Source organism: Sparus aurata, chromosome 12, assembly GCF_900880675.1.
Source record: "Sparus aurata chromosome 12, fSpaAur1.1, whole genome shotgun sequence".
Classification (NCBI taxonomy): domain Eukaryota; kingdom Metazoa; phylum Chordata; class Actinopteri; order Spariformes; family Sparidae; genus Sparus; species Sparus aurata.
The window spans coordinates 25249484-25261223 of NC_044198.1; the positions used below are offsets into that span (position 1 = coordinate 25249484).

Below are 11740 nucleotides of genomic sequence, written 5' to 3' on the forward strand. Positions count from 1 at the left end.
CGAGCTGCCAAATAACAGCATTAGTATTGATCAAACGCCTCGTTTATGCCAAATTAAGGATTATTCCCAAGCAGAAATCGCCTAAACGTCTAAAAGGGACAAAATTAAAGGTGTTAGACCCTCCGGAAGAGACAGACACTTAGAAAAAACTTTCTAAATTATACAATGATGAATGAAAAGATGTCGACCTGTTCAAGTTTAGTTATACTTGAGCTTTAACACCTTCAAATACTTCTTTTTAAATCACATTAGGTCAATTAATTCTGTATATTACGAGGGTTAACGACATGTGAAACACTTTAAAGTCCCCCAAAACTACGTAATGCTCCTTTAAGTAAAACAAACAGCCTGTCAGGATTAAGTAGAATCAAAATGATGAAATAAGATATTAATAGTTGCCGATTCATTTAATGTTTGACAACTAATCGATTGATTTGTCGCCTGCGGCAGTCTGTATTTTTGTCCCCGTCAGGATCCTGTAGGAGTGATGACTCCTGTGATCTGATTGGACAGAGCTCAGGCTATTAGTACATATTGATCGAGTAACACATTTAAACCTCCTTCATGAAACAAACTTTCCGTAATAAAAGTTTTTTACAGTAATAAGTTGGTTCAAACGGGGATTACTGCTTCGTGAAACACTTCAGACTGTATTTGTTTTCGCTTTTTCATAAATAAAATCCACATCTTCTCCGTGAAAAGTGCTGCAATTATGTTTTATTGTCATCTGCACACAATAAATTACATTAAAATATGTACAAGTTATTGAGGCACGAGAGGTTTGTGAGATCAGCCACAGTGAAACAGACGGTATATGTTTCATTTCACAGCCTCTTCACACATTTAAACCCCAAACTCTTGAATTTCCACGTTTCATTATTCAAGTATGAACTCTAACTACCACCCAGAAAAAGTCTAATTAGTAAATCAACAACCGTGCACGTTCAGAACAACAGGTGTGTAATGGGATTACTTTGCAGTATTTCCCCCCCAAGTTGAGTCATGATGAAGCAGAAGTGGGTCAAGACAACATGAAGGCACGCCGTCGCCCCCTGCTGGTTCAGCCTCTCACAGACAGGGAGAGTGTTTCCTCTCCTCATGTAGGTCAGAGACAGTCAGGACGCAATTAACATTAAAGGGTCAGTTCACCCAAAAATACCGAATGTGAGCCTGGAAACTTGATTTTGTACTGTGATTAGACAGATCCCCCCCCCAGAAGCCACAGAGACAGACAGTTACTCATGCACGACAACTTCAGATCTGTTATCTCATATTTGTGCACACTCTTGGTAAATTAGCAACATTGAACGTAAGCCGAATTAGCCATTAGCGCTTCCTGTTTGCGGTGTGCTCATGGGTGTACTGATAAGCATCACCGGATGACTTTGATACCGAAGAAAACGTAAAAACATGAAGATTCTCGGGCAGGTTCTGCAGAGACGAGGAGCATCTGATATCTACGCAGGTTTCCTGATGTTTAATCGAGGAGGAGTGATAACAAAGGAAAGCATAAATCACAGTAAATGTAAAAATAAGAGTGTGTTTGTGCAGATTTGACTCAGTTATGACTCACAGAGGAAGTAGCTTAAGTACTTCCTCCATTAGCTGTGTGTCACCGGCTCGGCTGCAGCTCCGACCGCTGATCACGTTGATAAGCAGTTCAAACAAGTGAAGTGTCTCCAGAGGGGGCCGTGTGCAGCCTGATGAGTGTCCTCCAGTGGTGTGTTGTCTGAGTCAGTGTCCGTTGAAAATGACGAGATTGAAAGGGAGACAAATTTGTTGGAGAGGAGTCAGACAGACGAGTTTACACGACCTCTGTAGCTGCTCCGGATTAGCTGCTACGAGCTCAACACATCGCAACCTCCAACAAATGTTCATGTTTTGACTAGAGTGGAATGAATTCACTGTGCTCCTGTTCTATGTTCTGTCTTGTGTTTTACAAACCAGACTGTTCTGGAAAAGGCCACATCAGGACAAATGTGATCGTTTTGTAGGAGAGTGAAGTTCAGTTGTAGGACAGAAAACCATAACAAAAAAATGATTTTCCTTTACATTCACGTTTTGTCAGTTGTCATTAATAAAAAAGGTCCCACTGCAAACAGTAAACAAGATTAAACTCCTCTAACACAGCCTATTAAAACAATGTTTGTGTAAAGACAGAACAGGGGTTTGACGTTTTGACTTATGAGTACCTGGAGATTTAAAAAGCAGCTAGCAGCAGTTAGCGGCTAATGGCTGAGACACTGAGAGGCTCCACGTTGCAGCAGGATAGTCTCACCTAAGGTCTTAATTGAGGTTTTTCTATACAGAGAAACTGCTTTTGAATATTTCTATATGTAGAATATGTGGTTTTTAAATACTTGAAGAGCTTGAATGTCAGCAGCATCTGAACGGCTCAATATCAGCAGGAGAAAGTGTTTTTTTTTTTATAATAAGGTGAACTGACCCTTTAAATTGGCAACACACTGATGTCCTCTTAAGGCAGCAGAGACGAGTTTGAGGTTACTTTGAGGTCGAGGTTATAAAGTGTTTCATTAATGCGTCCGAGACACGAGACACTGAAGTTAACGGACACAGAACATCGTGTCGGTCTCTTCTGGACTTCTGCATCGTCTCTGATCTACTCCTGATATAAAAGCTGCACCACAGCTCACGTTAAAGTTCTCCCTACTGGCCTCTCTGTCTTGACGTCTCCGGGGTTGATCTATCTGGTTCCAGATATGGGATTATAAAATGTCCATTACTGTCCCAAAGGCACCGACAGCAGCTCCTCTACGACTGGTACTCCTTCAGCAACTGGCCGGCTATGACCAGTCTCTGGATCTCACTGGTGCCCTCGTAGATCTCGGTGATGCGAGCGTCGCGGTAGTGCCTCTCGGCGGGCATGTCGGCCACGTAACCCATCCCGCCCAGAACCTGGATGGCCTGATTTGAAGCAAAATAAGAGACATTTTTAAAAGTTCTCTCGAGGGTTTCTTCTGCATCTTGTACATCAGCTCTGTTGCTGGTTTTCTTACCTGATGGGAGCAGTATGTGGCGGCTTCAGACGCGGCTAGTTTGGCCATGGCTGCTTCCTGAACACAGAACATCACATTAATGAATGTCACACTGGAAAAAAAAAAGTCAAACTCATTTAAAAAACCAAGGCGACTGTACCTTGGTGAAAGGTTTCTTTGCGTCTCGAAGGAGCGAAGCCTTCCAGGTGAGCAGCCGGGCGCTCTCTACCGCCACCGCCATGTCAGCCAGTTTGAACTAAACGAGGAGAAAAACTCTTGATTAGTTGTTTCATGCAAGTCGTTCATGAAGCAAAAAGAACAAAGATTCTCAGTTTTAAGCTTCTCAAATGTAGAGCTTTGCTGCTTTTCTTTCAATAACTTTGGGTTTCAGAGAAAAAACGCTTTTAAAAAAAAAACATGAACTTTCACAAAAGGCTCGTTACTTTAGTTTGATACATTATTTTAATTTTGAGTCATGCCGCCTTCCTAATGACACAAGACCGATTTCAGACGTGGTGAGACAAAACAAAGACGTAAGAAGGCGTAAACAGACAGAGAGGGAGGCTGGAATGTGGAGAAAAGGCGTGTTAGTGTCTCGCATCTGCAGAGAGTTTCTGATTTTCTCTCTTTGTTGCTGCTCGGGACGCTTTACCAACCCAACATGTGTCTATTTGACTTCCTGGGAATGAGACTCAACAATCAACTGTCTTTGTGGTGCGTTCAGGAACAGCTGGGACAAATCCTACTGATTCTACCTTTAACTTTAAGAGTCTTTGAATTCTATTAATATGACGTGAGCTTCAGTTAGCTTTGACCACAAATGTCCTTCAGAGGGAGACTTTTTACTCTGATACTCTGAGTACATTTCAGAGCCTGTAATCTATTACTTTTACTTGTAGAATCTGTACTTCTACTTGAGTACAGAGTGTGTGAACATCTTACAGCGAGGGGCAATGACACACAGTCGGACAGGTTTAAAACAAACCCCTCAGGGTCAGTCTTCACCTATCTGGAGGAAAAGGGAACAGTAAATGTGTGAACTTTTTCCATCACAGTTTATAGGCCAACTTCCTGCTTCAACTTTTTTACTACCACCTAAAGAGGTTCAGAGAATCTGGATTAACTGCAGGCTGGTTTACAGACTGTCTGATGGATGAAGCGTGTCGAATCACAACCGACAGAACTGATAACCTACAGCTACAAGAAGAGAGCTGTAAGACAGCACAGTTTCCTTCTAAGAACATCGGCCTGTTGTTTAGATCTTGATCAGACGTCTCGTCACCTGTATGGCCTGCAGTTTGCCGATGGGCGATCCGAATGCCGTGCGTTTGTGCGCGTAGTCCGCAGCGCAGTCCAGAGAAGCCTGAGCGATGCCGAGAGCCTGAGCGGCGATCCCGATCCGTCCGCTGTCCAGGGTTTGCTGAGGGAGGCAGATAAACAGAGAGTTTACACGCCGCAGGTCGTTAATCAGAAACTTATTTTAGAAGCATGACCTTCTTATTTTAACTGTGTCGTTGATAAAAGATCTTTTTTTTCTTCACCCTGCTGCAGGGTTGGTGGTGAAGATAAGATCTGAACACTGCAAGAACAGCTCTCTTTGTTTTTTGCAACTGTGAAACCGACTTTCTCTGACTCATAGAGGCCACTTTGTGTCAGTCTGGAAGGAAACAACGTACTCTGAATATGAGGATGCCACCGCTCTTTACTGAGGCATATCGTGCCTGCATAAATCATGAAGACTGGAAACTTTTCTGACTTGCTTTGACTTGGCATGTCAACCAAGCGTGGCAGCAGGTTCTCTTTTATTTTAAAACAGGGCTAACAGCTTAAAGGTGTGTCTTTAACTGGCTACGCGCTTGTCCTGCACAGTTGTTAAAGAAGCGCCTGTAAAATACTCTTTTTTTCTTGCAGCATAAATAAAAAATAGCTGCTGACAAAGCTCAACAAAGTCAGTGATCGATATGTTTAATTCCTTATAAATTGTTCACGATAAAAGTCTCCTCATTATTCAGTTATTTCAGGCGAAGAGAAAATTAATAAATCAGGAAATTCCGGGTTTTCAACGGCAGTAACTTAACGCAACTTTTGAAACAGCAGGAACGTGAACATGACGAAACAGTGGAGAAAAACTAAAATTCAAACCATCATGTTCAGGATGAACCTGCAAAAGAGATTAGAGTTTAAGAGACTTTTAAAAAAACATCTCTCTTTGGTGTTTTGCAGACATGAGTTGAGTCTGCAACGAACCTTTCACAACGATAAAACAACTTCTTGGCACCTGGCGTGGTTTCTACTCAAGATTTTCCGACTCCTGCAGTCGTTTAACAGGAAGAAAATCCTCAGTGAAACTATTAAATGTCACACAGACAGGTTTGTTGAGAGGTGAGGTTTCACTTGGATCAGCTCTTATTTTGAAACACAAGTGGGGGTAACAGGCTCTACGTGAACACAGCCTCTGTGTAAATACCATGGCGATCTTGAATCCGGCTCCGCGAGGGCCCAGCATGTTCCCCAGCGGTACCCTGCAGTCCTCCAGGATGATGTTAGCAGTGGACGACGCTTTGATGCCCAGCTTGTCTTCCTTCTTCCCCAGGGAGAGCCCCGGGTGCGGCATGGGGACCAGGAAGGCACTGATACCCTGCAGACACGGAAGACAAAGAGCAGGAAATCAAAAACAAGAAAAATGTGAGCGAGGACAACCGAACAATCCACTCTTTATTTCTTATGTTCTGAATGTAAAGCCAGTCACATGCGTCGCGTCGTGCCTTGTGTTTGAGCGACTTGTCGGTGGTGGCGAACACGACGGTGGCAGAAGCGTCCCAGCTGTTAGTGATCCAGGCTTTGGTGCCGTTCAGCACCCACTCGTCTCCGTCCTGACGAGCTGTTGTGGAGGCTGCGCCCGCATCGCTGCCATTACCTGGAGTTAAAAAAAAGGGACAGTTCACACCAAAATCAAACATGCACACTTTTCATCTGACGGCACCTGCCGTGTGTGATCTGCACTAGGGGTGGGTATTGGCAAGAACCTCACGATACGATACGTATCACGATACTTTGGTCACGATACGATACGTATCACGATATCGCGATATAAATAAAGATGAAAACAAGTACCTGTATATGTATATGTACATCAGATGATATTGATCAGAGGACAAACTGAGTCAAAACTATTTCAATCAAAACAGCCTCTCCATTTAATTAATTCCCATGAAATTTCCGGGCAGTAATATTCTCTTTGTCCAGCTCGTTGTTCTTGCTATCTCTCTTAACTTTGAAGCCAAAGTGCTTCCAAACGTCAACTTTAAATTGCGGAGGCGTTGTTAACTTGCCATCCATTTTGCAAAGACCTCAGCCACTCTCTCTACTACAGAAATACACCCGCCGCACAGCAGAGTCGCTCTTCGGCGATATATCGATATTTGGAGTTGAAAAATCGATATTGTATTGGGCGGCAAAGTATCGCGATATATTGCCGTATCGATATTTTTGTCCACCCCTAATCTGCACTGATAGGTTGAAATCAGTCTTTTGGGAAGGCAGCGTGCAATTACGCTAAATAAAAATGATCTACAATTTCCCAAACTACAGTAATGAGCCCGTTTTGAAACTGTAAGGAGAAAGTTCAGGTATTTGTTTTAAAACGTAGGGAAGTAAAGTCAAAATAAATACTCAGGTAAAATACAGATACCTTAAAAAATCTACTTACGCACAGTAACAGAGTACTTGTAGATAAATGAGTGCATGTGAGAGGAGCTACACGTGTTTACCTGGCTCACTGAGGGCGAAGCAGCCCACCTTCTCTCCGGTGGTGAACGGTGTGATCCACTCCCGTTTCTGTTCTTCTGAGCCAAACTTCAAAACCGGTCCGATGTAGAGCGACTACGAGAAGAATCACAGAAAAATTTAAAATAAAGAAAAACACACCAACACAATATCACCCCGGGTCCATTCTCTCCACAGACGGGACTTGTACTCACGTTGTTCACGGAGACCACGACTCCCGTGCTGGCGCAGCCTCTGCTGATCTCCTCCATCGCCAAACTGTACGCCAGATAATCCATCCCAGCTCCACCCAGCTCCTCTGGCACCTCTATAGCCATCACCCCCATCGCCCCCAACTCCTGAATCTGGACAATTGACAGAGCATCAATGTTAACGTTTGATAACTTAAACCTGCAATCAATGATTTCTCTGGTCACTTCAGGACAACAGAAACAAGTTAATGTATAATCTTTCATCTGATGTGTTGTTATCAATCAGTTACTCATTCACACATCCGCAGCGGCGCTTCACTTGACCTCACGGGGAAGCAGATGTAAACAAATTGGAGACTGCGACACAACAACGTTCGTACTCTGCGGCGAGATAAAAACTATACTGGATGAGACAAAGTGACGTGCGGTCAACACGGGTTGTCTGTTGTTCACTGAGAGCTGGAGGTCACATTTTAACTGTCAGTTTTGATATCTGTCAACGGCGCTATGCTAGCCAACATTAGCCTGAGGGCTAGAATGTTTACTGTTGCTTGGCAGCCCCATCAGCGGTTTAAAATCCTAGATATGCAACATGTTTGATATAAACGGGGCTGCTGCGATGAGTCTGTGTGACCAGATTCTCCTCCAGTTGGCCCACTTAGCTGCTACGGCTTGGTCGTACAAGCCTGACAATTACAAACATGGCGCCGCTGGTTCCATTTAGCCGGCTGCAGCAGCTTTTAATAGATGGAAGTCAGGCAATATAGCTTCCAGAGGCCAACAGCGAGGACAACGTGATGGAGGGATATAATCATGATGTTAAGTTTTGTGAACACGGCAAAACAACTCGCATTGCATCACTTTAAGAGCTCCACCAGAAACTTCTTTTAACCAACTTCTCCGCTTGTTTATTCTTTTCAATGAAAAAGGAACTGAGCACAAAAGGCACGTAGAAGTTTAACAGAAAATGGGAAAGTATTTGACAACAGGAATCAGGAAGGGTCAGTTGTCTTGGGGGGCAAATCAGGTTTTAAATGAGCCCAGAACTTCTGCAAGTGTGATCCCGTCCTCGAGCTCTGTAAAGCCGAGGGGGAGCTACAGATTCAGCAGATCACACTCCTGAAGCTTCATCACAGCCGGAGACACCAAACACACGGACACATCTTCATTTGATAACAGTCACTTTTAAGTCTAAAGCATTTGTCCTCTTGAAACATCCTGACGGTTCCCCCCCCTTTGGCCAGCTTAAGACGTGATTGCAACAATAAAAATAGGATTATATTCCAACTTGTAAATCACTGTCAAAACATCAGTGTGTGCAGCTGTGCAGTGTGTGTGTGTACCTGTTTGGCAGGATACACATGCTCTTTGTCCAGTTTGGCAGCGATGGGGTTCAGTTCCCTGTCAGCGAAGTCTCTGCAGGTCTGTCTCAGGAGCTGATGTGTGTCTGGTAACTCCGCCAGCTGAGACAGCCCTCGACAGCCGCTGAGACACAAGCCAAGAGCTGATGGACAGGAAGCGGGGGGAGGAAGATTTCAATACGTCAATGTTTAGTCACGCTTGAAACAATATCAGTCCACCGCTGTGGTCCAGACCAAGCATGACATTTTCTAAATTAATTTGAGCGGAAGGGAAAAACTCTAAAGCCGGCGGTGTCTCATGTTTGCTGATCGAGTTAAAGCAAGAAAGAAAATGTTCTGTTTATCAATTACAAGTTATATAATCATCTTAATCCACCTAATGGCATTTTCATTGAAGGAAAGTTTGTGTCATTAATCAAATTCTTTCAATGCAGCATGAATCCACGGCACGCATGTCGACTGCGATCAGATCCAGTTTTTTTTCTTCCTTCCCCTCTCTCAGGTGATGTGATCCGTCGATGAACTGGTCTGAGCGGTGACCCAGCTGCAGCTGCCGAGACGCCCACGGCGAGCCAGAAGTGACTCATGATGTTATTATTGGTGTAATAATTCACCACGTTCAGTTCAGATTTGATTTGTTATGATGGGGTCAAATCTCGTGGCGCTGTTGAGGACGGCGGAAAACAGACAAGAGAAAGCACCAGAGCGAGGACGCAAAACTGAAAAATAAATATTTAATCAATACTGTGATGCTGAGTGTCAATTAGCACAATTAGTCATAATGAAGAAGAGAGCCATGTTTATAACTGTATGTAGTTTTGGATATTGTTATTATTTCTTGGAAAAAAATGCAACGACAGATAATTAGACAATGAAAATGAGATCTTATACAAACAAATAATCTCATTAACTAATTGTTTCATTAATGTTTTAACAAAATAGCAAATGTTCTCTGGTCTCAGCGTCTCGTAAGTGAATACTGGCCGTTTACATCTCTTTGTTTTACATCCAGAGCGCCGACTGTTCGACTGTTTGTGTTGTGCCAAAAAATCTGTCACGTGCGATTTAATATTGTCATCAGTCGCACTTGTACGCTGGAAATCTAGTAATTAATTAAGTTATCACAATTTCTAGTTGGTTTAAATGAAGTAAAACAAGCATTTTCCGCTTTATTCCTGTTTCCAATCATTTACATAATGTGTAAGAAATCAAATTAAGCACACCAGGTAGTCTGGATCCCTGATGTCTCATTATAATCTGATTTATCTTTTAGTTTTGGGCTGTTGGTCTGATTTTATTACAATAGAAAAATAAGTAAATACACGTGTCTACTTAATAAGAAGCTATGTAAGAAACCAAGTAGGCTAATGTAATAAGAGGTATTTTTTACCTTAAGTAATTCAATTTGAAAGAAGGACAAAAAGCTCCACTTTTAGCAACACTGGTTGCAAATAGAACAACTTTATTAGACCGCTGCGTTTCATCTTGTGGCCTTCATCAGGATCAACAAGATAAAAATCATTCACTAGAATTGAATTTGTTTCCAGGTGACTCGGATAAAGACCACAAGATGAAAACACTTTGGTTCTAATACAGTTGTTCTATTTTTACTCCAAGTGTTGCCGGAGCTTTTTGACCCGTTTAGGCTTTCTGCTTCTCCTTGGCACCTTGGACGGAGATGAAGACATGCCGGAAAATATGTAAAATATGTAAAAAATATATATATATATATATATATATATATATATATATATATATATATATATATATATATATATATATATATATATATATATATATATATATATATATATATATATATATAACCTTCTTGGATAAGAAAATGCATCGTCACAAAGATGGAAACAGGCTACAAACATATGACGATGTTATAGAAGATGATGCTTTGCTGTGGATTGAATTTGCCCCGGTTCCCCTTTTCCATGGATCATTTCCAGGACAGTTTCAGTGACGATCTAGCTGGTACGACAAACACTAATATGTTCCTTAATTAATTCATTTATAACCCCAATGACTTTATCTCTTGGGAATTACAGTGTATCATCCATGACTGTGTGAACACCAATAAATGATTAACCGGAAGACCAGTAACCAAGTGCTGCTGGAAGTCTCTTAGAACGAACAACTTGCTGGTAATAAAATAATGTACTGTGTAGTTGTGGAGAGTTTAAATAATGTTTCAGGACATTTTGCTTTTTCTCTGGAAACCTATAAACATGTACAGCATAAAAAATGACCCATGCACAATTATGAAGTAGTGATATTAACCCTAAAATATCATATATATGAGAAAAACGCTGACAGGGATTATTTGACTGAAGAAGAAGTACTTCTACTTTTTATATTTTCATACCTGGAGTATTCTGAAAGTGCGGTATTGATACTTTTCCTTCAATAGAAGTTATTCCATCACTATTAATAATCATAACAATCGTGTTTCTTGCCACATTTACCTGCACTGACAGTCATTTTGCTCTCTACCTTGTGCTTCACTGTGTCTTTGAACGCAGCACCTGCTTCACCAGTTAGCCAAACGTTATTCAGGTGAAAGGTTAACCTCACCATCAGTCACCTTCGCCTCAGTCCCAGGCTTATATAACACTCTCAATCAATCAAGGGTGGCTGATAAACTATCTGACTACAAGCTGAGATGATTTTCCTCTCTGAAAATAACTCGTTAGCTGTTTAAATTAAGCGTCAAAGCTAGCCGGCTAACTTCTAACCTTACTTAACGTTAGCCGAGGAGCTAACTGTCAGAAACACGTACAAACCGCTACACGTTAGCTAACCAACGTCTCTTAAGTCACTTAATTACATTGCTAGATGAAGTTTGTTCACATTAATATTTTTATAACGAGTTGTAGTTACTGTTAAACACGTTTAAGTGGTAAGTTAGCTCCTAGGGTTATGAGGTTACGTAGCATGCTATGCTAACCAGGTTTGCTAGTGTTCTGTGGGTATTTCCAGTGCAGCTAAAACAGTTCATGCTAACATTGTCTCCCACTGACACATAATGTTGCTCATTATAAACAGTTTTCCTCTGGAGGTACTCACCTTTCCTCGCCTTGAACAGTGCAGCCATGGTTGTTTCCTCTCGGCTCGATATTCAATCTGCAACTGAGGTGTTATGAAGTAACTGATGCGTTCATGTGCTGTCGGAAGCTTTGGAGTTACGAAACTGGAGCAGGAGGCCAACTGAGGTAAACTGAGGTAATGACTGATGGAAAAATGCTGGTGTTTTATTGTTTACATTACCTCAAAGTAATTATTTGTTCTAGCATGTTATCATAAAATGCTCATAGTTGTAAAAAGTTATTAAAGTTTTTATAAAGCTATTAGGGAGGTTATAGGGGACGCCTAGAACCATTTTAATGGTCATTGCAGA

General features: G+C 41.8%; 1 protein-coding gene across 1 annotated transcript; it reads right to left on the reverse strand.

Moving 5' to 3' along the window:
* Window positions 1-695: 695 nt before the first annotated feature.
* On the reverse strand, window positions 696-11548 carry acads (acyl-CoA dehydrogenase short chain). Its single transcript, XM_030434677.1, has 10 exons — window positions 11410-11548; window positions 8317-8477; window positions 6977-7126; window positions 6767-6878; window positions 5762-5913; window positions 5464-5634; window positions 4279-4416; window positions 3157-3252; window positions 3018-3074; window positions 696-2925 (listed from the first exon to the last, which is right to left on the reverse strand). Exons 1-10 carry the CDS (start codon window positions 11435-11437, stop codon window positions 2773-2775), a joined length of 1218 nt encoding a protein of 405 aa, XP_030290537.1. The 5' UTR covers window positions 11438-11548; the 3' UTR covers window positions 696-2772.
* Window positions 11549-11740: the final 192 nt, after the last annotated feature.

Coding starts and splice junctions, on each gene's coding strand:
- acads (XM_030434677.1), bottom strand. CDS start 11,437: ATGGCTGCACTGTTCAAGGCGAGGAAAG. Junction 4,417..5,463: donor CCGGATTCAAGATCGCCATG/GTATTTACACAG, acceptor TGCCTCCCTCAG/CAAACCCTGGACAGCGGACG. Junction 3,253..4,278: donor GCAAACTGCAGGCCATACAG/GTGACGAGACGT, acceptor CTCCTCGTTTAG/TTCAAACTGGCTGACATGGC.